The sequence below is a fragment of the Gymnoscopelus microlampas genome, assembly GCF_963454915.1.
Source record: "Gymnoscopelus microlampas genome assembly, chromosome: 3".
NCBI lineage: Eukaryota > Metazoa > Chordata > Actinopteri > Myctophiformes > Myctophidae > Gymnoscopelus > Gymnoscopelus microlampas.
The window spans coordinates 30,364,425-30,390,984 of NC_139940.1; the positions used below are offsets into that span (position 1 = coordinate 30,364,425).

General features: G+C 42.7%; 1 protein-coding gene across 1 annotated transcript in view; it reads left to right on the forward strand.

Moving 5' to 3' along the window:
• cdkal1 (CDK5 regulatory subunit associated protein 1-like 1) overlaps positions 1 to 26,560 on the forward strand; it is a 322,737-nt gene that overhangs the window by 31,966 nt on the left and 264,211 nt on the right. The window contains exon 4 of the mRNA XM_084052870.1: positions 13,955 to 14,039. Within this exon, the coding sequence (XP_083908996.1) occupies positions 13,955 to 14,039 (85 nt within the window). The remainder of the gene's footprint in view (positions 1 to 13,954; positions 14,040 to 26,560) is intronic.

Consider the following 26,560-nt stretch of genomic DNA (forward strand, 5'->3'; position numbering starts at 1 on the left):
TTAGACAGTAATGCTGTCTGCTGGGAACTGTCCTGTTGTCCCAATCAGGCATGCCCAACTTGTCACCCCTGACACATGCACACACCCCGTCACCCCACCTAGGGAATATGACCCTGTGTGTGTCTGTGTGTTACGTTTGTGTAATGTGTCTGTGTGCTGTCATGCTATGAGTGTAGCTTTTTCATTTTAGTTTAATCGTTGCTTGCAAACAGAGGCTCCTGGTAAAGTTTGTTTTGTGCCATCATTGTTCCCCCATTACTGTCCCCAGCACTGCCTTGACAGTTAAAACAAATATAACATTTTTAACTGCTTATTTCTTTCTAGGCATTACTGTATTGTTGTCTACTATCTCAAACAACACACCCATTAGACTAACATCTAAAAAACATGTTTTTGTTGATGATGACTCCTTTAACCACATGAACCCCAGCGTCCCTATTCTGGGGGCAAAAATGGCATATCTACAAGCTCAGTTTTCTTCGCTGTGAGCTTCGACATGGGCTGTTAACGGGGGAAGAGATGTAGTGGAGAGAAACGGCCAGCCAATGACTCTCCATCCAGGTGTAGTACCTTTAGTAGTAGTAGTAGTAGTACCTTTAGTGAAAGGATAACCCCTTGAGATGTATCATCTCGTTTTCGAGGGGGTCTTTATCACAAACATAGTGTACAATACAACAAATGCATCCATGCATACATAAACAAAAGGACAACTTGACAAAAACAAAAGCTCTCCTGAAAGTGTCTGCTCCCACCCCACCTGGTCACCCACAAAGTAACAGACTTCATGCATTAATATACCCATGCTAAAGCTAAGTGAACAAAAACACAAGCAAAAACTACAGACCGTTACATACATGCACATGCGGTAACATGCATTAACATGCCCTTACGAATACACAGAATACAAACATGGACCACCTTGGAAATTAAATTGCAGTGTATTCCATGTGAAGTCCAGTCAACACAACCCTCCTCGTGAGTTAGTCAGGCTAGACTTGGGATGCAAGTCACTAAGTCATTAAGCCTGTCAGCCAGCCTGCCAGTCAGTTATCTGGTAATCCAGCTAGCCAGCCAGGCAGGCAGGCAGGCAGGCAGTCTGCTGTCTAGTCAGCCAGTAGGCCCTGACAGTCCCTGTTAGCTCAGTCAAGTGTATCCTCTCACCCTAAAGCCACCCTGCTTCCCCAACACACTTACCCCCATAACCCCCCTACTGCACTCCATCCCAAGGTTAACCTGCCCTCTGTGTGTGTGTGTGTGTGTGTGTGTGTGTGTGTGTGTGTGTGTGTGTGTGTGTGTGTGTGTGTGTGTGTGTGTGTGTGTGTGTGTGTGTGTGTGTGTGTGTGTGTGTGTGTGTGTGTGTGTGTGTGTGTGTGTGTGTGTGTGTGTGTGTGTGTGTGCGTGCGTGCGTGCGCGCGCGCGCGCGTGCGTGCGCGTGTGATGGGCAGGCAATGAGGGGGAAGGAAATGGGTGGGACTGAGCTAGGGGGATGGGATGGAGGGACACGATGAAGACGAGAATGAGATGAGGGAAGTGTGTGTGTGTGTGTGTGTGTGTGTGTGTGTGTGTGTGTGTGTGGGACAGGAGGGAAAGTGGGTCATAGAGTGGTCTGTGCGGAGCACCAGGAGCATCTTATTGACCCTAAAGGCTGTGCTGTCTGCCTCTTCACACACACACACACACACACACACACACACACACACACACACACACACACACACACACACACACACCTCTCTGCCAGCCTCCCTTGCCCATGTATCAAGTATTAGGCTACAGACACAGACACCTCTGCCTGCGTTCCTCATATATCATGTGGTGATGCTGCTGCTTCACCAGAGGGGGAATCACACAGATCTCTGGTCTGGGAAGAAGATCAGGCTGTTCTGTGTCTCTCTCCCTGTTGCTTTGCTCTGGTCTGCTGAACCGTTATCCATCTAGATCCAGAGAGAATGGTTAATAAAAGCGGCTCTCCTGTTGCTTCTGAATTAGGGTTCAGACTGCCATACGGAGTGTGTCCTGGTCCCCATGCTGGCGTCTGTACAAACACATAGACGTTTATATTCCATATAGTACATGAAGCAGTATGTGTGTGTATATTACATATGTATGTTTTATTTATACAGTATAGCTGTTTGGGGAGTGTCGGGGAAGTTTGGCAGCTCACTAAGTAGCTCTGCCTGAAATGGAAAATATGATGCTATAAGCTATGATGACAACAGTGGACTCATACGTGATATATCTGTCAGAGGGAGAGAGTACATAAAAGGATCATGTGTTAAAGGTTTATGATGCTTGGAATGGAGTGTCTCCAGAGTCTCCGTTTTCCTACATAAATATAGCAATATCTGACTGCAGTGAACTCTCCAGACCTGCCCCCTTAAAGAAAAAGAAAAAATTCACAGCCCAAAACCCAAGGTACTTTATAATCACTGACAACCCCAAAACCCAAAGCTCTGTCCAGGTGGGGGAGGTCAAATAACTGTCATCCAGTGTAGTCTCGATAAGTGTTCCACTTTCCACTGGCAACCAACAGAACTTCCTTTTAGGTCACCATCATTCAACGCAAGGTCCACAATGCAGTGCTACGGTAAGCTGCTAAACCGTACACTGTTGTAGAGCTCTTCACGGGTCAAAAAAACAAGACTCAAACCGAAATGGTTCCAGGTAATTTAGTCCGAGCCGTTCCGAGATTATTTTCAAATAACGGAATCGAACCCGAGTGGACCCGTGACAATTTGGTCAGATTCCGAGCCGTTCACTTTTTTCTTTTTTCCAGAACCGGTGCATATGAAACTACAAAAATCTTTGTAAATAAATGTGGACTTTATGAAATAATAGCAGACCTGACCAATGACCATTTTATGATCAAAGCTTTGCTTTCACCTCGTCAGAGGAATCCATGATTTGCACAGTGGTGTTTTCAAATCAGCCTGGCAGCTGGCTTGCTTTGCAGTATGGTGGTGCGCATGCATTGCGTAGCAATTTTTCTTTTTGCACTGCAGTAATCTGATCTTAAACCAGCCTAAAACATCACGCAAGATGCACAGCCATTCATGTCGCTGCTGCACTAACCTGATCCTAGGTCTGTCCAAAACATCACACACAAGTTAACTCATTGAGTGCCAAAAGACGTCAAAGAAGTCATGTGGCCTGACGCCCTGAGCGCCAAAAGGCGTCAAAGACGTCATGAAAAAAAAAAAATGAAAAAAAAAGCGCGTTTCTCTCCTGATTAGTGCAGCCGTGCACACACACAGTAGGCATACTACGGGTCTTCTCAAATCCACTCGGGTATTACACATAATGATGGACAGACCCGAGTTCCGAGGTAATAGCGCCAATTCCGACCTGGCACCGGGTGATTATGATAAAACACGGATTCGACCCGTGCAGGTCTCGGGTCCTGTCGGGTATTTTCGGAATCGGGGGGGCCCGTGAAGAGCTCTACACTGTAGCTCATGTTACACTGCTGAGGCCATAAGTGATAATCAAACACATGCAATCAATGTAATAACCACAATATTAACCACTTAAATGTACTTGGTTGACTGGAGTCCCCCAGGGATCTATACTAGGTCTGCTCCTTTTTTCCCTCTGCAACAAATCTCTTAACTGAAAATAGCAGATCTACATGCTTGTAGACAGGCCGTTTCGCAGAATGTTAACCCCCCGAATAGGGATGCTAGGGTTAATAAAGCATGCCACAGTGAATAGTTCCAAAGGTGGTTCTTTGAATTGAAGTATAAATTGGAGCTCATGTGTCTTGGGCGAGAGTAGTGTCATGTGGGGTCCAACAAAAGAGAGATGCTCCATAGAGAGAGTGAGTAAGATGAAAGAGATGGGTTTTTTCATTTCGAGAAACGAAAGGACGAGGTGGAGGCAGGGACATAGAGAACAAAGAATAAGATTGAGGATGTACGTACAGTGGATATGGTTGTTGAATGAGAGAAAGGAGGGTGAACGTGGAGGTCGGATGATTGTATGTGTTTGTGTGTGTGTGGGGGACAGGGATAAGAGGACATAAGATGATAGGTTGGATGAAGGGATGGAGAGTGTAAGACACTGTTGATGGATGTGGGATGTTGTGGTAAAATGTCAGGTGTCAGCACGCTTATATGTGCACAACAACACGGATGGAATTATACCCGTCTCTCTTTACTTCCTGCCATGCCTGGCAGCGTTTATCTACGTGCATTGATATCACCAGGAAAATACTGTCATTTACTTTCTACCCTCAAAACCATGTTTTTACTCTTCAAATTATAGATGCTGTGCCTTCATTCATTCACGCTCACCCTCCCACCTAAAAATCCTGTCCTTAGTTAACTTTGGAAAGTCACCTCAGGCAATGTTCCTCTTTGAATTTAACGGAGGTAGTTGAGGCTTACATGTTACCCCTTGTTTCTTGGAACTTGACATTTCTTATTAAATATCATTAAAATTCCAATAGTCTTCAGCACACACACATCCATCCAGATGAATAACTGTAAGATGTATTTTTATGAATTTCATTTATTCATGGCGCAGGCCTGCAGTATGTCTCATTCTCTCTCTTCTCGCTGTTGGTAGAATATTGATAACATAACCAGGTTTTCCATACCATTGTAATACTTAGGCTTGGCTCCTAATACTTTTTTGTGCAATGCCCAAGCCGAATATGGAAAAGAAAATATGAAAGTTTTTTAATATGCAGCGCTCAAGCAAAAAAATCCAACAAACAAAAAAACATTGTGCCTGTCAGTGATAATCTGTGGATGTGCAGCCTACTAGGTGGTAGATAACTTGTAACAATGTATCCAGTGGTGGAAGAAGTACTCAGATATTTTACTTAAGTAAAAGTAGCAATACCACAAAAATACTCTGTCTGTTACAAGTAAAAGGCCTGTGTTCAAAATGTAATTTGAGTAAAAGTACAAAAGTATTGGTATAAAAATATACTTAAAGGGTTAGTTCAGATTTTTTGAGTATTTTATGTAGGAAATACTTACCATTAATGTAGTGGTTGCAAAGGTATTAATTGATTGCCCGAGTCCCGTGGTCAGAGTTATGGTCCGTTTCTGATAAATATGAAGTAGTTCCGGTAGATTAGTAGATTTGGTGGGGGCCGCTCACTAAAAATAAATAAATTAAAAAAACTAGCGTCATTTGTATTGTTGACCCATTTCTACCATATAGAGCAAGTTTCGTTCAATTTCGACCCCTCTGTCACATGGTACTAATGTTTGTGTCCAGAATCACTGCGCCGCGGCAGCCTACTCACGCACAAAATATATGACACAAAAAATAGTACCATGTGACAGAGGGGTCGAAATTGAACGAAACTTGCTCTATATGGTAGAAATAGGTCAACAATACAAATGACGCTAGTTTTTTAAATGTATTTATTTTTAATGAGCGGCCCCCACCAAATCTACTAATCTACCGGAACTACATTCATATTTATCAGAAACGGACCATAACTCTGACCACGGGACTCGGGCAATTGATTAATACCTTTGCAACCACTACATTAATGGTAAGTATTTCCTACATAAAATACTCAAAAAATCTGAACTAACCCTTTAAAGTACCAAAAGTAAAAGTACTAAAATGTTTGAAAATAGCCAATCTATAAGCTCACAACGCGTCGCATCGCAACGCATTGTGAGCTTGTAGATCGGCTATTTTCTTATAGCCTATATATAAAATAGGGCTGAAGTGGTTAATGTATGTTTTATACTATAATAATCTATATCTGCAAAGTAACTAGTAACTAAATGTTTTTAAATAATTGTAACAGAGTAAAATACAACATTTGCCTCTGAGAGGTAGTGGAATAGAAGTCAAGGTATTAAAAATACCTCAAAATTGTACCTAAGTACAGTACTTGAGTACAGTAAATGTACATAGTTACTTTACACCACTGTCTGTTACCATGCACGTGCTGCTCCTGGCAATTTTGTATCCTTGAAGTGGCTAAACTCTGTATCGCACGCTGGGCTGAATTGTGTCGAGTTGAGCTAAAAATGACTAAGTTAGAATAACATTAATGTTGCGGGTAAAAAATAATCACCTATCTGGAAAGATTCATCATTGTGTGTGTTTGTTTTCTTTTTCTTTTTTCTGTGTCTGTCTTTCTTTCTTCCGGCCTCACCTCTCGTCTTTTTCAGTCCATCCCTTCCTATTTGGTATTAACACCTACTCCCTAACCCCGTCTCTGAATCTCCATTGGGAGCAGCGTGATTGAAATGTGTATGTTTGACCTTGCACACCCACACATACATATACACTGACCCCAGGTGCAGCACTTTCAATTTCCCTCTGTCTCCTGTGTGATTTGGTTCTGGGTTGAATATAGGGTGAATATGACACACGCACACAGACTGTCGTGCGCGCACCAGAGCTAACCCTTTGAATTAGGTTTGGTCCTTGTGGGTCAGTTGTTTGTGAGTCAGAAACAAATGAGATATGGTACACATGCCCCCTCCCACCGCTCGCGCGCACACACACACACACACACACACACACACACACACACACACACACACACACACACACACACACACACACACACACACACACACACACACACACACACACACACACACACACACACACACACACACACACACGTGCACAGTTCTGTCATCAGTAGTACAGTGTAATACATTTCTGATATTGGAAAAAAAACCCTATGGTATGCTCACAAACACTCACAAAACAGCATGATTGAAATGTGTATGTGTGACCTTTGCGCACGCACGCGCAAGACCACCCCCCACCCCCTACACATACACACACAAACTCTCGCTCACACTCAGGGAAGCCTATTTATTTGAGGGTCAGCTCTTGTGTTCCAGTGGAAAATATTTGTTATATTGCCTAAAATATAAGAAGGCTTTTTCATCTGTGAACTGTCAAGTGACTGACTGTCGGTCTCAAAAAATGTTATTAGGTCAATCACCTGGGGTTCGTGGGCTGCTGCTGTGTGTGTTTGTGTGCATGTATGCGTGCATGAGAGTCATTGGTTGCTGGTCCACAAGTAAGCAAGCCGATATACAGAAGGAAAGTAATATGGTGGTGATAGTAATTATCGCTATTGATATAGCCAACCAGGTCACAGTCACAATAGTCTTGCTGAATACAGTTGGAGAATAACTCAAAATACGTACTTTTGTCTGAGACCCCCACAAAGCACTCTGGAAGATAGATAAACAAAACGTTGTTATTTGGTGTTGACTACTAGACCTTCGAACCTTCACTCACACACATTTGTTAAAATGCATGAAGAATGCATGCGTGTGCAGTTGTGCATGCCTGTGTGCATGCATTCATTTGTGTGTGTGTGTGCTTGCCTGTATTGTGCTTGCATAAATATTATATTTTCTTGCAGAAAAAGGAAAAGCCTTTATGTCAGATGTGTCATTGCCTGCAAGACTTAGTTAATATTCCATCTGAATCTTTCAGGCTAAGATATACTTGACAACAGCGATCGGTTCAAAGACTTGACAGCTCTTAACCCATTAAGATCGGGAACGCATCTGTCATTTTTTGATTTCTGTGGCTATTCAAAAATAGCAGATCTACAAGCTCAAACCTTTTTTCATGTCGAGGACCCACAAAATGATATGTATTTGGCCACGGACCCCCTTCTCAAAATGTTTTGTTCCAGGGACCCCCAGAAACAAAGATTTGTTCCCTTTGAAAAATATGTATATTCAAATATTTGCACAAATGTTCAAGATTTATCAAAAATAGCAGATCTACAAGTTCATAGCGCGGCACTCGGTGCCGCGCAATGAACTTGTATATCTGCTATTTTTCAATAGCCAAAGTATAAAAGATGGATAAAGTGGTTACGTGGATGCGTTCCCTGTTTGAATGGGTTAAAGGGGCCTGAAAACCTAGGCTTATTTTGTAGTATGATTTCCAGTTCTGGTTAAAAGCTACAGCAGGATAAAATCAGTATAAATATATGGCAAGCTGCATAAGACTGACCTTATAGTAGTACACTATGATGAAGGCAACACGGGTGATGATGATGTGAGTAATCGATAGAAAAATAGTCATTTTGGGAGTGAGCTATCCCTTTAAGCATAGAGAGGGCTGGAGAGACATCACTGACCGTTTCCTTGTGGTGTTGTAATCAGGATCAATGTTAGCCTCATTGATTTGTCACTATACGAAACATTTTCAGCATTAAGCCTGTTGGCACATTAATGAGATGACAAGTCCTCTTCTTACATGTCTATCTTCCTGCACCTCCCTCTAGCCTCTCCTTCCTCCAATTCTCCTCCTCTTTATCTCCCCATGCACTCTGAGTCCCAGGCTCCGGTGTTATTAATAACATTGATTTCTGTTCTTTCCTTTATATAAGCCATAATATACCCCGCCACCTAATGGAGATCAGCTGATTAATGCTACACACAGTCAGTAGTCAGTACATTAACAAACAAATAGGAGAGACAAACACAGATATGTGCATTCAGTGTTTCCTCTAGAACCGGTGCTATACAAAAATGTTTTCTGTTGCTAGCAGACGGTCTAAGGGACGCTGGGACCTTTCTGAGGTTTAAGTACATACAGCATATTTATGAACATAGAGAATGTCTAGTTTACATGAGATATCTCAAGATTTAGCAAAGAAAATAAATATGTAAGCTGGACACGACACCAGCTTACTAAGGAGTTTTGGTTGAAGCTGCAGGACTTATTTTTCTTTTACCGCTGCTGCTAAATGCAGATAGGTGAAACACTTTTACACACGACCCAATACCCATTAACCTCCAAATAGTTTCTCCATCAGATGAATGATAAATTAACTGTCTGGTGAGACATTTCCCTACTATCACGTCCTCACACTATTGGCTCAGCAACCATGCTATGCAAATGTTAAGCAAATCACTGGCTGCAGTGACATACCTATGCAAATCATATGGAAATACATTTTTTTCAGGTATTTCTCAACTCAGCATCTTTTCTCGGTTCTCTCATAGTTGGCATTTATTGAAGTTCGCCTGCTCACATACCTGAGGCAATGTTCATGCACAGACATAGATACACAATGTCACACAACCCTTGAGTTATGCTTTAGATTAGACACTCAAAATAATAGATAAGCACTCACAGTCGCTGTTCTAACTTTTTATTCAATTCCATCACTCCCATGAACCAAATATTGAGTCCTTCTAAAATATACAAACATGCCCTCTTGTTTTCACAAAAGATACTGTACATACTGTAAGATTCCAAAGCCCTCTTTTCTAACTGAAAGAGGCTGCTACAGGTGCCAGAACAACCTCATTAAAGGAGTAGTTCACCCAAAAAAAATCTTAGGAATGCGACAAAAACAAAAACATTTCCATGAATTCAATACTTCATTGAAATGAATAGAAACTAATAATTGTTTTGGGTGAACTACTCCTTTAAAGGCACCAGTTTCACACACCCTCAGTTGGGTAAATCAACATGGATCTCGGGATCACCATGGAAAGGGCAGGGATCCAATATGGATCTAGGATTTCATATGGCCAGCCTGTAGATGTCAGTAATCTATGATGTAAGTTGAATTTAAGTTGAAACATTGATAATGTTGGTTGTAATGGACTGTTAATCAATTATCATAAATAATCATTATAAAGAACGCTGAGGAAGGCTTCAGAGCTGAAATGTCTGTGCTGAAAATGTGAACATGTTAATGAAATGAGACGAAACTGAGTTTGGAATACTCTTCTTTATTTTATCACTACCATGAATTCAAACTCCCATCATGGATTGAACAGTTGATTGTGTTTCCTAGTATTTATAACTTTCCAGATAATCTCCTTGTCTACACCCTTAAGACTGTTGGAGAATAACTGTTCTGCTCTACTAGCTTAGATAGCACAGGGAGCCTGGAGTGTTGATTCAGTTTGATAGTGTATTTGACTCACTGTTCAGTCACAGCTGGACCTCTTGGGCCATAGTTACGTAATGCCCATAGTATACTTAATGTCCATAATATGGGCATTAATGGCTCATATATTATATGACAGTAGGTGTGGGAAAATGGTAAAAGTATACACCAACATACATAAATTTACCATAGCATAAATACTTAGATTTCTTGCTCTCTAGTAACTGTTTCCTGCTGGAGAATGTGTCTTCCTCAGGCTCTTCTATAAAACAACACATCAAGCTCCCTCACATAGATAAAACATGTTGCTCCACACGCACAAGCACACGCACACGCACACCACATTAACCCTGGCTCCTATAGCTCTGTAAAACAAACACAGTAACACTCAGTGGGTGCCAAGCTCTGCAGTTGTAGCCTGGGGCCCTATCCATATCTCCCACTGTCGCTGCCTAAACAGTGACCCTAAACTACCTCTAAAATAAACACACCCAGTCAATGGCTTTCTAAGAGCTAGATTACGGCTATGTTAACAACCAAATCCAGTGGGAGGGAATCCAGGGAACGGATCGGTTCAAGAAATGTAAATGGAAGATAAAAAAAAAACTAAAGACTGCATTACTGGCAGAGTGGAAACAAAACTGCTAACTAACATTTAGGAAGGTTGTCATCATCATTATGCTGAAGCAGGGAAATCCATTGAAGGTGTTTATTGATGGCTTCTTCATCTATAAATGCCTATGGTTTCCACTAAATGGTTAAATCAACTGCCGTGCTCACTGACCTTCCTACATCTGATCTGCAAGGTAGATCTCTACTCTCACCCCAGTACTGAGAGAGACTGTGGGGAAAATGAAATGTTAGCTAGTAGGTAAGGTATCTACAAACTACAAAGTAACATCCTCAGTGTTCATTTTACTCTGTGTATACAAATAGAACTAAATAGAAATGTACAGGTCCATTTGGCTCCAATTTGTACACTCAGGGTTTTACATTGCACTGATCTGTCGGCGAGGTACAATAGCAAAAAAGGTACACCAAATGTGTCTTGTATACCTTTTTCTTCCCACATTGCAACTCACTGACACTATTACTTGTAAGTAAGTAAGTAGCCTTGTCGAGCCATGAGGCCCATAGGGAACGAGCCTATCTCCTGTTTCTGTAGCGTGAGGCAGCTTGATGTACAAGTGCATCCCCTGGACATGGCGCTAGTGTGTTGCAGGGACTTACCCCCAATCCAACCCTTGATGCTGAGTGCCAAGCAGGGAGGCATTGGGTCCCATTTTTCAGAGTCTTTGGTACGACCCGGCCGGGGATCGAACCCCAAACTCCCAGTCTCAGGGACTATTATTTGGGTGAAGGGTAAATTATAAAAGATAACTGGTAGAGTATTTATTTGCTAAGTATATCTAAGCTAATTAATTGTGGTGATATTAACAAACAAGGACAGAACTTTCTTCTAAAGTGGATACAGTTTTGAATAGATCTTACATTAATGGGAGCGTTCCTAAAGGATTGACCGGCTAACTGGTTGGATAGTGGATACATTCAGCTTATAACATTGATTTACTGTAAACACAAATGAAACACATTAGTACCGTATACAACACCTGCACCTCTAGTCGAGTCAGCAGGTTTAAAAAAAGACCTACTGCAGTTCTGCAAGATGACAGTGACTTATTGGTCAGTGACAGGAAAGAGTGCAAAGAGAGTTCAGGGTTTCTATTAGCTTGGAATCCCCATCGATGATGTCATTGGGAGGCAAGTTCCTGAGCTGAACCCACCAATGAGACGCAGAGTTGGTAGACGGAAATTGTCCCATCTTACAGTGACCATTAGTGAAGACCAATAGTATTAAGATAAGATTCAAAATGGGTGAAGTGCTCCTTTTAAGAGGAATTTAAAATACTCTAGCAACTACCATAAATGCATTTTCTTTTAGAAGGGAAGGACAGAAATGTTTTTATTGGCCAAATTTTATTCAGTGTGAAGTCTTGGTCAAACCATTCAAGAGCAAGTTACCAGAATATAAAAACATCGAGATGGATGCTCTACTGAAATAACAAACTGAGCAGTGGTCTAGTGAAAACACACAATGTTATTTGCTTCTGTGTCTGCTCCCACAGCACCAAATATCCACCTGATTCGGGTGCTAACGTGATAATCTCCCATTCAATGCATTGATAGCATTCGAAGCCGGTGCAAATATCTTGCTCTCTCTTTCTCCCTCTCTATATCTCACTCTCACACACTTCTCCCTCTCTTTTTCCACTCTGTTTGTCTCTCACTCTCTTGGTGATGGGGTCCAGTTCTTTATATCTTACAGGAAGATCCCTGGGCCTCTGTATGATGCAGGACACTGCTGACTTTGATAAATGTCACTGTGCGTGCGTGTGTGTGTTGCAGTGATGGAGAAGTTATTGTTGTTCTAGAAAGCCTCCCCCAGGACAGAGGGGAGAGAGCAACCACACAGCTGAGACCACTCCCTGTGTGTGTGTGTGTGTGTGTGTGTGTGTGTGTGTGTGTGTGTGTGTGTGTGTGTGTGTGTGTGTGTGTGTGCAAAGGCAAGACAAATAATGGATGCTTCTTTTCCAGCTGATCATAGATGCACACACCTCCACATAAATGTGATATATTTTTTTGAAGGCCAATATTATAGTTATGTGGTCTTTCAATGCATAGCCCTGCCCCAAGCAATGCAATCTCCCCTCAAGACGCTTGCACGCTCACTCACTCACTCACTCACTCGCTGTCAGCAGCCAGTAATACATCGTTCAAGTCAGAGAACCAACAGACAGTGAGTCATGTTCAAAACCTCATATCAGGGGCTACCCCATATCTGAAAGGCAGAATGCCTTGCAGCATTTCCCCGGTTCGACTCCTGACTGACTGGACCATTTGCGGTGTCTTTCCCCTGCTCTCTGTCCGCGTTTCTGTCTCATTCTTCACTGAGTCGATCTGAATTTCAAAAGCTCTGCGTTCCAACAAACACAATTTGACATGCTAGTGCAGCGACAAAGACCGCCCTCCCATTCAGCTCCCATAAACAACTCCTACAGGTTGGTCAAGGGTGCCTGTCAGCAGGGGTGTTGAACGTCTGCCAGTGAGGAGACGTGGTTTCAATACCCTATTCCCCATGACCAACCAGTCCAAAGACCAACCAGTAGGGGTCAGCAGTGATGAGATTACACACGTGTGTGGGGAAATCAGGGAACTGGCATAACAACTAAATTGTTTTGGGGGGGGCGGGAGAGGGGGCGTGGAGAAGATGGGTGTTGAGTTGAGCCAAGGTGAGGTTTGGCAGGTTACCTCCCCTCTCTGTGCATGTTGTGACCCACTGTGAGTGTGATTGCATACAACAGAAAATGTGTATATTTGTGTACGTGTTTGTGTGTGGTATTGAGGACCAGCCAGGGTTATTGTTAATGCTTGACCGGTGCAGCCAATTCAATGTGTATGTGTGTCTGTGTGTGCGTGTGCATGTGCGTGCATGCATGCTTGACTGCGGCAGGGGAGTGGATCCTAAGTGAAATATCTGGTTCAACGTGCCGTAAAGGAGCTACTGTAGCTCTACACCGCCACCAATGCGATAACCCCTCAGTGTGCGTGTGTGCATGTGTGAGTGTGTGTATTTGACAGCTCTCCAGGCAGTGCAAAGCAAGGCCTGCCACCATCCACTGGAGTAGCAGCTGAGCCTGGCATCACAAGACACCATACTCTGCTCTGTTGCTACGTTTTAGCTGACTCTGCATGTGTGTGTGTGTGTGTGTGTGTGTGTGTGTGTGTGTGTGTGTTTGTGCGTGCGCGGCTGTGTGTATGTGTGTCAATTTGTAAACGGCACAATTTCTGTTTTTAAATGGGCATGCCTATTTAGTTCTGTTATTTATTAAAATTGTTATTTGAACATTTGATGGATGGTTGGTTCTTGGCAACTACCTAGGGTAAATGTAATGAAAATGACTGTTTCTATTAGCTTCATAGTGTGCCATCTGTGCAGAACAACTCCACTATTTGGTGTTTATTATTTTGTTATATATCATTTGTTATTGATGATTAGTATCTCTCTTCTTCCTTTCTCTACAGATGACCCCTCAGAAGCAGAGGTGTGGTTGTTGAATAGCTGCACTGTGAAGAACCCAGCAGAGGACCACTTCCGAAACTCTATAAAGTACTTACTGACACACACACACTCAGCACGCACGCACGCACTCACTCACTCACTCACTCACTCACTCACTCACTCACTCACTCACTCACTCACTCACTCACTCACTCTCCTTAGTCCTTCTCTCATCTCCTACTCCTTAAAGGACCTCTTTCTCTATTCCTCCATCCTCCTCTCTGTCCCTCTTTTGTCGACAGCAATATAAACATGATTAGGTGTGTGTTTGTGTGTGCGTGTGTGTTTGCGTGTACGTGTATTTGTGCATTTGTGTGTGTGCAATGTGCATGCGGGCATGTGGGTTACCCAGCGTATGTTCTGCCATTCCCCCCATGTCAACTGCCACACTAGTGGTCGCTCACTGCACCGCGATACGCACTAATACAGATTTGCATAAAAAGAGAGAGATTAAGCTAGAAACTGTTTAGCATTTTGATTATTTTCCCTTCAGCTGGGGCACACACGTCTGGAGTACTGGATAGACGTAGGCTGTCTGTAGATGTGTGTGTGTGTGTGTGTGTGTGTGTGTGTGTGTTTGTGATCATGATTTATGGTTATGACAACAGTGTTAACCTTGGTGGTGGTGTGTTTTCTGAATTGCAAATTTTATTGATGAAGTTAAATTATTTCATCAAACAGGCCAATGGAAGTCAACATATAAGAATTAATTAATATAACAGATGTGAATGTGGCACTTGAATTTTGGAATCCACTGTCCCTCTGGGATGTAGTCTTAATTCTTGACCTGGCCGACAGGATACTTAAACTTTCAGGGTATGATGTTTACTGTTAGTTAAACATTAATGTCAGCAAACATAAGCACTCTGTAGTTGAATAAATATGTATTTATTATGTCTTTGATATATTAGTATACTTTGCTATGTGTTGCTAGTACAGTATATCAATTATTTATTTATTTACTAGGCCAACTTTACAATATACAAATATAAAACAGTCTGGTATTTCCATCGCATTACTGTAATGTTTGGTTAATGTGTTTTTGAAGCTTCCCCATGAAAACCCTGGTGGTTTCATGTGCTCTGCATATCTCTAAAGTATTGATATAGAATTTTACCACCAAAATTTGGTTTTCAGACCAGCCCTCACTACAAACTGGTTTGATGCAGGGCACGCAACCCGGATGGGATGCGATGGCACACACCTAACGCCAATCAGCACCTCCTCAGAGACATGCTTAACCACCTGATATGAATGCATATATATGCATGGCTTTAATGAGGCTCTGAGCTGGGCAACAGACCAGCGTGGGACAGCCAGACTAACGGGAAGTAAATAAAGCCAGCTTGTGCACGTGAAACGGGTGTTATTGGGGCTGCTCGCTCAAGCGCGGGTGTGTGCACACTAGGGGTGGGACGATATATCGATATATCGCGATACTTTATCCCGCGATAATTTATCCCGCGATAATTTTTTTTTTTGTTTGTTTGTGATACGTTGTTTTTCCAACTGTTTATTTGTGTAATGATGATTTTTAACTGTTTGGTGCTATTTTATGTGTTTATGAATTGAATACAAGGACTATCGTGATATATCGTTGGTGAAATTTCTTGCAATATATAACGAACTAGAGTTTCGGGGGGCTACGCCCCCCTCAACCCCAGCCGCGCACGGGGCCCAGCGTGGGTGCGTGTATATTGGGGTACCCAAATCGCCGGAGTAAAAGTGTCCAAAAGGAAAAAAAAAAAAAAAAAAAAAAAAAATTGGAAAAAATGTTAATAGTGATTGTTACTTTGGTGGTCCGCGGACCCCCTGGTGGTCCGCCGACCCCTGTGAGTGTTGGGACCCCCGGGGACCCCCCTGGAACATGGCGGACCCCTTCGGCAGTTATTTTTTTTTTCATGCACGGTTTGCTTGTTTCTGTCGCTTGTTTTTTAAAACCTGGCAGCAAACTTGGCAACCCGACTGACATCACTGACCTATCCTTGGTATTTGTACTTCCGGGTTGCATAATGATGACATCACTGTCGAGTCCTGTGGTGTCATGAACCTAGGCAGGTTTGTTTACCAGATTACCCTGGGCAGCGTGCTGTGGTGTGGCCGTGGCTGTTTGCTTTTGTGTTTGGGATGAACATGGCACGTGAAGGACGGACATATTGTGATCGAGACATGAGTGAAGTGAAAGTAACGGCCTGGGTGGAACAAAGGAGGTACGTAAGAAGGGGGGGGGGGGGGTTGAAGCAAAGGAGCTGTGTGTGTGGTGTTGTGGAGGACATGGGCAGAGTGCAATGGCGGCCGCTCGTGTTGTTTCGGCGAAACCCGTCGCCGTGCGGTGTCGGTGGTGTGCACGGTAAACGGTACGAAGCTGCCTCCCCTTCCGTTTTGTCCGACATTTGGTGAGTAGAATTAATTATGTTGCGCGGTGGAGAAGGTGTAGTGAGCAATGAGGTGTCCCCTACGCGACGCGTAAATTCAGCGCGGCCGCCGTGGCGAGTCAGTTGGCGACATGTGGTCTGGCGGTGCGTTGTTTATTCGATAACAGAGCTGTGGGGTGTCGCCACCGAGGGTGCGGAAGTCGCTCGCCATTTATATAGTTAGATATCGTGATATCGCAATATATCGAATCTTGTCGAATATCGTGATATACAGTATATTGTTATCGTGGGCCTAATATCGTGATATATATCGTATCGTGAGGTACCCATATCGTCCCACCCCTAGTGCACACACGCACAACGCACGTGTCAATGTCATGGTTTTTACTTTAGTCTAGGCAGAGAACTTTTATTGGGGCTGCTCGCTCAGCCACCATATAATGGTTGTTGTGTGTCGCTGTGCAACCACACCATGGAACGTGTGGAATTGGTCTTTAAAACCAGGGAATGACAACGCTTCATGATATTGCCATATCAAAAATCCCAGACGATATTTAGTCTCATATGAGTATTGATAATATCGCCCAATATTGCCCAGCCCCAGAGTGTGCCATGAGTGAATACACACATTTTAGGCTTTCACTTTTTAGTCTGGCACTTAATTTGCAATGTTTTAAAGGTGCGCTAAGTGCCAGAAGGAGAAATATATTAACTGTCACACAGCACTATTCAATATCAGTCTTAAATCATAAAATCTGGAATAACTTGTTGAAAGCAAACGGTGCAATTTAGAAATTCTGCAATCTTCCTCTGCTATTTGTTGTAGTTACATTCGTCCAATTTTATACAATGAGGTTTTGATTTGGACTGCAGGAAATAACACGCTTCAACTCCTTGAAAATGTCTATCCTCTGTTGAATAAGACTTGGTGGAATTCACCCCGCTGTAATGCTAATGCAATTAATGTTCTATTCACTGGCAAGGACACAAACACACAGTCTTAAACACTCAACACAGAAATCAGTTGACACTCACATGATGGAGAGAGAGAGAGAGAAAGAGAGAGAATCAGGTGGTGAAAGAAAAGAAAGAGGAAAGCGTGATTGATGGAGGGAATTCACACTCCTTCATTAGAATATCCAGGCTTTATTTATTTTTCTCCATTCAGCCTCCACTCACATGATTGAGAGAAAGACAGTTAGGAGCTCAGTGAGAAGAGAGGGAGAGAGAGAGAGAGAGAGGAGGGTTACAGCCACACTCTGACCGCATTGTGCTCAGTCACACGCTGGCCATAACGCCTGCACCTCCTGGCACCACACACACACACACACACACACACACACACTGGCACCAGCTGGCACAGCGCGTGAGCATACCCGCTATTTGTTAGGCACACCTTGTCCTTCCAGCCCAGCGGTCTGCCAGCGACTGTCAGTGGCGATATTTTCCTCGGCTCCCTGCTTCTTCTAACCACAGTGATCTGGAGAGGTGGACCCAGGCTGTGGCCACACACACACACACACACACACACACACACACACACACACACACACACAGTGACACGCTGTGCTCAATGCCTTGCTCAGCCTTATGGGCTTAGCAGGGCTCTATTTTCATTAAAGGGAGAGACGGGGTCACTACCTATGCCAGGAGGGTAATGTTGCACGAGACAGGCCAGACCACCCTCTATGTTGGACAGTTTATCTGTGGGAGAGAGAACCTGTGCAAAGAGTGATTGATATTAAAGGGATTATCATACTTAAGGGCTTATTTTAGTCTTTAGTCTTTTATTTACTTGTGTTAATTGTTGTTTTACTTGCTTTTGACCACTTAAACCCTATATATGCCTAGTTGACCGGGGTAACCCAGGGCTCTATACATGCTCCGCTCCTCCCCCCCCCCCCCCCCATCTACACCAAATCTCTTTGCCGAAAATATGTGATCTACAAGCTCATCATAACGTATCACAATGTGTAGACGTGCTATTTTTGCCGAATGTCGGCCACAGAATAGGGGCACTATGCCGGTGCATGTGGTTAAAGTTAGTGCACTTTTATAATGAGTTAAAAACCCGTGCTCTGCAGTTTATTGCTCTCATTATGAGCTCCAGAGTACTCAGGTAACCTGCATTGATGAGCATTCCCATATTGGCCTATATTCTAAACACTGTGTAGTGTGTGCACTTATTAAGAGTGCCATGTTTATCTCTGTGCACACATACACACATAAACACACACTGTGTGTGTGTGTGTGTGTGTGTGTGTGTGTGTGTGTGTGTGTGTGTGTGTGTGTGTGTGTGTGTGTGTATTAAATCAAATCTCCTGCGTGATATGTATGGGACACCTATTCACCCCTCGTAAATGAGCTGAAGGTCTTTAAATTGAAGTAATGGGAGGGGGGATTCACCAGTTTGCAATCATTGTTTAGAGAGAGACAGAAAAGCATATCTACTACTTCTGGAGAATTGGGGCTTAGTTGGCTGCATATGTACATGTGTGGTTGTGGGCTGGAGTGGTGTGTTGTTGATGGGGTGTTTGTGTGCTGTTGAGAGTGGGAGGGGTCAGGTGTACATTCTTGCTTGGATGTGTGTTTTGTGAGGGGATGTGTGTGTCTTTATGAGGGATGATGTGGTGCGTTTTTACTAACCTTTCAAGAGCCACAGAATATTTTGCTCCAGGAAGATCGACACACTGAGTGTCGCAAAAAACGGAGGAGTGTCTCTGCTTTCATCGGAGAAGAACGTTTTTTACCGTGTCTTGGCGATGTTTAGACGGCTGCAGAAGCCACAACGAGGACCCGGATGTAAAAAAAAGTATCCCGGCGATGGGATAGGGGTCCGTCTATCCACTGGAACAATAACATTTCTACCGCAGTCCGCCATTTTAGAGCGATCGCCCATTGAAAAGGGCTGGTTTTCACCACAAAAAAAAAGATATGGAGATAGAAGTGTTTTTCTCAAGATCCTATCATTGGGGCGGCTGGACGTCCGTTTTTTGGGGATGACGTCACATCCGTCCATATCTTTTTAGTGTCCTAGGATCATTCCTAAGTTGCGTTAGAGCGCCCTCATGTGGAATTTTCAAAGAAAAAGAAAACTGGGAAAAAAAACGTATATCTACGGTTATGGCACTCGACGGGTGTATTTGCAAAAACGTATATCAACGTTTTTGGCACCCAATGTGTTAAGACTTTTAAACACTGGATCCATATTTTATACTTTGTCTCTTCAAAAATAGCAGATTTACAACACAAAAGTTAGGCCCGGTGCTAGGCCTGGGGAGAGTCTTCGCGCGTGCGCACATTGGTTCTATAACCAGGTGTTTAGTGTTAGGTTGTACTGGGATCAGTGTGGTAAAATCAAAATGCCAACTAACAAGGGCGATTGAAACTGGACTTAAATTTAAAATCAACACTGGTACAAAGCTAAACACAATGTTGAATAAATGTGACTAACAATAGCGTAATGTAGTTGTGTTTTCCATCATCACACCAACTTGTTAATATTTTGAGGGAAAAAATAAGAATTCATTCATTCATTCATTCCTAAAAAAGGACTGCCGGAAACCCTGATTTGTGTGTTTGTTTAATTTGACTGTTGGATTTGATTTTATAATGTTAATTTGTCTTTTTGTATTCAATTTTATTTGTATTATTTTTTGTTTTTATTTTACTTTTATTTGTGTTTTAGTACATTTGTATTGTATTTGCTTTCTTCAGGACCCCAGGAAGACTAGAGGCTCATTCATGTGTCTCTAATGGGGATCCTTTATAAACATAAACATACAAACTCACAGCTTGTATATCTGCAATTTTTGAGAACTTTTGAATAATTTAGATTCTTTAACACAAACCTTCTCTTCTGGGGGTGGCAAAAACTATTTTCGGATTTATACATATCAATTTGGGTGTCCTTGACATGAAAAAGTTTGAGAACCACTGCACTAACACTCTTAAAAGTTGTTGTTTATTAACAGAACGGTTCCGTCTGTTCTTTCTGACATCATGGCCTTGATTATTGGTAACCCAGTAACCCACCGCCTTCGCTGGGTTCTGCCTTCTGTTTTTAGAAAGACGGCTTCACATGTGTGGTTGTTTGCTTTCATTTTTTTTTCAGTACTCAGAGATACTGTAAGTAGACATGCATGGCTGGAGTCTTAACGAGAAAGAGAGTTTGGAAAGCTTCCAGCTTCTTCAAGTGATGCCGTGCTCTGCCCCTTCGTTCAACTGGAGCTCTGCACCACAAGCCTGCTCAGTAGAAGAAAATGCTAATAGATTGTCTTCTGAATGCTAAAAAGTAAATTAGTGTGTGTGTGTGTGTGTGTGAAGACGCTGAAATCTATAGCGTAATTCAATGTCGGAGACCTCTCAAATCAATGAACGCAGAATGCATAAGAGAAACAGTTGCTCAACAGCATGTAATTAAACTGTGTGTGTGTGTGTGTGAGTGTGTGTTTGTGTCAGTTGTGTGTGCATGTGTGAGTGGTTTCTACCCATGGCTGTCTCTGGTAATTTGTATGATCAAGGGAATGTAAGCTTAACGAATTAGAACCCAACTTGGAATTCCATACTTCTGTTTTCAAAATACACCCAATTCCCACACTATATTTGCATTCATTTCAATATTGTGTTAATATTCATGAGCAAACCATAAGAAAGAAAAATCATTAATGTTAATTGAAAAGGGACACGCAACGCACAAATTGAACTCTTGGAACAAGTCCAAGACTACAGTATATGTGCTGCTGTTAATGTGCATATTTATAGCAGAGTTGTAGCCTATCTTTAAAATTGCATGCATAATGGTCTTTGAGAAATAGTTTGTTCATTGATTTTGGACTATGGAATGTAGACCTTATAGAGACACATTTGTATTGGAATAGTGGGCCTCAGTTGGCCTTTGTTAGCATCAACAGTACTGTAGGAATTGTGCAAAAGAAAAGGCTTTCATCTTCTGATTTTGGGACATTCTTGGTTAAATCACTAAAAGAAAAAATACATTTTGTTCAGGTTTTTAGGTTTATAAAAACAATGACTTAAAACAACCCCAGTGCTGTTTTAATTTTGTCTAATAAAGTATTCAATCAATCAAATAAAGGCTTTATCCACCACTGCACATAAAAGAAAACAGGAGACCAATCAAATACAGACCTCTGAACCTTCCGTATGCATAAAATAGTAGAATGGTTACTTAAGCCAGAGTCTCCACTTTTGGACTGATCTGACATTAACAATACTAGGTCTATGATGGTTTAATCCATGGTTAATTGATGTAAATAAAATAGGTCGCAAAACATTCCTCAGAACTTTGCAAATGGAAGAGTCTTTCTTTAAGGACATTGGTGTTAAAAACCTTCAGGACTCCAACAGTGCTGAACATTCACTGTTATTCTGGCTGTTAGCCTTTATTTGATACTTAGTAACATGGTGACTGAACTTAGTTCAGTGAATTTTGTGCCATTGATCTTTCACCATGGTTTGGAGAAGGCCAAGGGTCCTGGCTTGCCATTTCAAATCATTAAAGTGAGAGTCTGCCCTGAAACAAAATTCACATGCTATTACAATCGACCTTAAGCAAGGTTGTAATCTGTGATAGATACTGCACATGTTCAAGGGGCAGAACTCAAAGCTGCTCTGTTAACAAGGACTGCTGTGTGTATCTGTAAAATGAATCTATTCTTTTGGGCCGATTGAAACCATGTCACACGACCACGTCATGAAATGCGTGGGCATGGCCTTAGAGGACGTTGTATTGCATTAACTGGCACTGAATGATTGACTTTATCTTCAGAAATGTTACTTCATCAGAAAACGTCAGCAAATCAAAAACAAAATAAACTCTGAAATGACCTTTCAAGCTGTGTACCATGCCAGCATTCTTCCATTTGCAAGACACACACACACACACACACACACACACACACACACACACACACACACACACACACACACACACACACACACACACACACACACACAAGCTGCCTGTGGCTGATTTTGGTCCAACTCTGGGATTGGCATTTAATCTGTCAGATCTGCTGGGCATTAGCCTATATTTTTAGAACGGGGAAGTGCGCGTGTGTGTGTACACACACACACACACACACACACACACACACACACACACACACACACACACACACACACACACACACACACACACACACACACACACACACACACACACACACACGCACACACGGGTGGTATAAACAGAAAGTAGCAGACCCCAGTATTGTGCTGTGTTCACCCCAACAAGCCCAGGGCTGTGTGTGGTTCACATACATGGCTGTCTGGTTTTGACCTTGCTTTTTAAGAAGTCTTCAACTAGATTGCTGGTCTGTGCTGTCCTGTCCTCTGTTGTTATGTTGGGTTGTGCTCCATACCCTACTTTTCTGGCCTTTCTATTTCTAGGCATTTTTTTAAAGGACTTTGGCTCTATTCTATTCCATTATTCAGTTTTATTCTATACCATTATATTCCATTACACAGCATACTATGTTACACAACCCCCATGTAGACAGGTGGAATACCTGAAGGTGACTTGTCTGTGATGTGATGTGATCTGATGTGAAATTGTGTTTTTCACTTGATTGTTTCTGACAAAGCATAACTGTCAGGTCAGTGATGTATTCAATGTAAAGAGAGATTGCAGAGAGAGGTACTCTGGCCTCAGGCCAAACTCCATGCTAGGTATTGCGAGGAAGATGATGTTGATGATTATTATTTATTAACAGTAGGCTGCTGCTGGAGCACAATATGTTCCCTCCACAGGAATAGATAGTGTAATTTAGGATGCAATGTTTCCCCCTGTCAGAAGTGTGGAGGAATGTTTTTTTAAGGTGTCACCTGGGACACCCACAGTTTGTGTTATGGTGTTGCTTCTTCATTTATTTATTTTATATAACTTCAGCATACAGTATGAGAAGTTGTAGGATAAACAGAAGTAGGATACCAGTGAAAGAGCCAGAAAGGGGAGTGAACAATTGTGAAGAGCTGCTCATGAATTATAATGTATGGTAGTGTACCATGTTTTGCATTTTTAATTTTCCATGCTTGGACAGACACATGGGTGAAGGCTGGGGTGGTGGGTGGTGTGTTTCCCTTCGCCTGCCATGCATGGTTGCTGTTGCTTATATGGAGACAGGCATTTAAAGAGTGTGTTGTGGGGGCAACACACAATTTGAACACAGGAAATTAACTAATGTGTGGGGGTGAAACAAATGTACCTTAAAGCTCTATTATATAGAAGTAAGGCAGCCATGACACTTGCTTACACATTTCAGTGCACAAGGGGGCAGGGCCAATCCAATCTTCAAACCTAACTCTGAAAGGTTGAATGTTTACATAGAGCCCAAAAAAATGAATGTTATAAATCACAGGTAAAGGATAGAAAGCACTGAGTATAGCTTGCGGCCAATAAACAAATTGTAAAATTGTGTTTGCTGTATGCATTGATGGAGAAGAACGTAATATTCTGATCTTAATTTCACATTGGCTAGACTTGACAAGAGATATGCATGGGGGAAAAAACGGCAGCCCTAGAACTATTTGAGCACTCTTCATACTCTCATACTATTTGTATTCTATTTGAGACTCAGATATGCGTGCTGTCTGCATGCTTTTATACATCACAGGTTACAATAAAACACTGATTCCAATGGCCTTAATGCCTTGGAGATCTCCTAGGCACACAAACAGTGTCTCTTTTTATTACATTTTTATTAACCTTTTTTTTTGGGTACTTAGAAAGTCCTGCGGCCAAAATCCAAGCTCTCCACTTGCTGTATGCGTTTATGACTTGAATAGCACAGTGTCGGGACAACAGTAGCCCCGGGATTGTCTGTGTGAGGGTGTTTGTGAGCAATTGTCAACTACAGAATCCTTAACATCAGAAAGGAGAAAATCCTAGTGATGCTACTAGTTGCGTCTAACCACTCTCTGTCTTCTGAATGTCCCTTGAAGGGTCTTCCTCACACTCTCTCACACACACACACACACACACACACCCACACACACACACACACACACACACACACACACACACACACACACACACACACAGAGGACATCAGTAGCCCGTAGATATAGTCAGAGGGTGCCAGTGATAGAGCCTAATAGAGGAGCATTAGACCTCGGTGCCACAGTACGGGGTCTGTGGCCGGGATTGGTTCAGACAGGTTCCACTGCTGAGCCAGCATCCAATCATCTAGAATTTTCTTCTGTTGGGAGTCGTTGCGTGAGTACACAGTACACACTCCATTTGCACTGCATTTGTGTCTGTGTTAAAGTGTGTAAATGTGCCCTTGTGTGTGGTGTGTGTGTGTGTGTGCCCACCTTGGACGAACCCTCTTCACAAACAACCTGTCACATCCCGTCTGTAAAGTGGGTTTGAATGCAGGGCTCAGCACAGCATGGGGGTCGTGTGTGTGTGTGTGTGTGAGTGTGTGTGTGTGTGTGTGTGTGTGTGTGTGTGTGTGTGTGTGTGTGTGTGTGTGTGTGTGTGTGTGTGTGTGTGTGTGTGTGTGTGTGTGTGTGTGTGTGTGTGTGTGTGTGTGCGCACGTGCGCGCGTCCTCCAGATCTGTATTTGATGTGGGCCTTCGTCTGCACAGTATGGGGCTGATGTCTGAACCACTCTGTGTGTGTCTTAAAATGCAGGCTTCCTCCCAGTATGGGGCTGATGCTTGAACCGGTGGTCCAACTCAATCCGGTTAAATAAGCCTTGATTTCACCCCCAGTGCTATGTGTGTGTGTGTGTAACTTCTTAAACCAGTGGTGATTTCGCCCTCCCAGTCCACAAATGGGACCAGAATCTATAATTCACTTTGGAGTTTTCGAGAAGTAGTTGGCAGGGGGTGGGGGGAGAGACATTAAGACTGTTATAATGAGAGAGCCAGAGCCTGTGTGTTAAGAGAAAATGATTAACATGCGGAGTACGGCTTGATGGCTGCCACATGTCTTTTTGAAGTATTAATGGTGGACATGTTAGCCTGGCTGTATTTTCTCTCTTCATATATGTGTGGAACTGGAACTCTGTCTGCAAGGATGAATGTTTAATAGACGCTTAGTTTTCAAAGAAAATATTGTAGGATAGCGTGTGTTGTACAGTATGTCATAGGGAGTTGGTTGCCCTACTTATAAAGTATGTGTATACATACAGTACTGTGTATGTATGTACAGTTTCTTTGTCATTCAAACTCTCTCCGTAATCTTCCAAGTAGCCCGTCTGGAAAACACTGATGTCTTACTAGTAGGTGCTTACGGTGCTGACACACAGATTGACCTGTTGAACAAGTAGACACAGGGATTTACAAGGGGCAGTCACTGTAGGGAAACTACAGGACAAAAGACTGCAGATAATACTGTGCTTTTCCTGTATGTCAGTTGGTGAGTGGCTGTGTCCAGTGTGCCTTGTTGCAGTATCATGACTGCCTAGAGCTTCGAGTATGCCCGGCCCCGGTGAGAATGAAAACCCCTGGCTTTGTCAGTGCCGTGATCTACCCACTGAGCGCCACAGGAACACAGGTCTCCTCTCTGTAGGGGACTGACGCGCCAAACATCAACCATTTTACCATCATCCATCCACTCTAGTTCTGTTAACCGATTAAAACCGGGAACGCATCTGTGTAACCACTTAAACCATTATTACTTAAACCGTTATCATAGCGTAGCACAGAGTGCCGCGCTATGAGCTTGTAGATTTGCATTTTTTTTTAAATCATGAAAATGTGTGCAAATCTTTGAATATACATATTTTTTAAGCAAACATTTTTAACTCTAATCTTCTGGGGGATCCCCGGAACAAAATATTTTGAGATGGGGGGTCCGCGGCCAATTACATTTTGGAGGTCCTTGACATGAAAAAGTTTGAGAATGAGAACCACCGATATAGTAACAGAATCTTTTCATAAAACTGTTAAGATTTAGAAGACATTTTGTAGAATCAAAATCTCAGGCCTTAATGGGTTAAACAAGCCCTGATTGAGATGGTAAGAGATATGGAGAGAGGGAAAGAGCGAGAGGAAAAGGAAGGAGAAAGAGAGGGAGAGAGGGAGAGAAATTGATCCTGTGTGTCAGCCGTCACTTGCAATAAAACAATGTCACAGTCTGAGATGAGGTGTTTGCAGGGTAGCGTATTGTTAATATTTGGCCTATATAGTGTGTTTTCCACTGGGAGACCTGAGCGTCAGTGACTG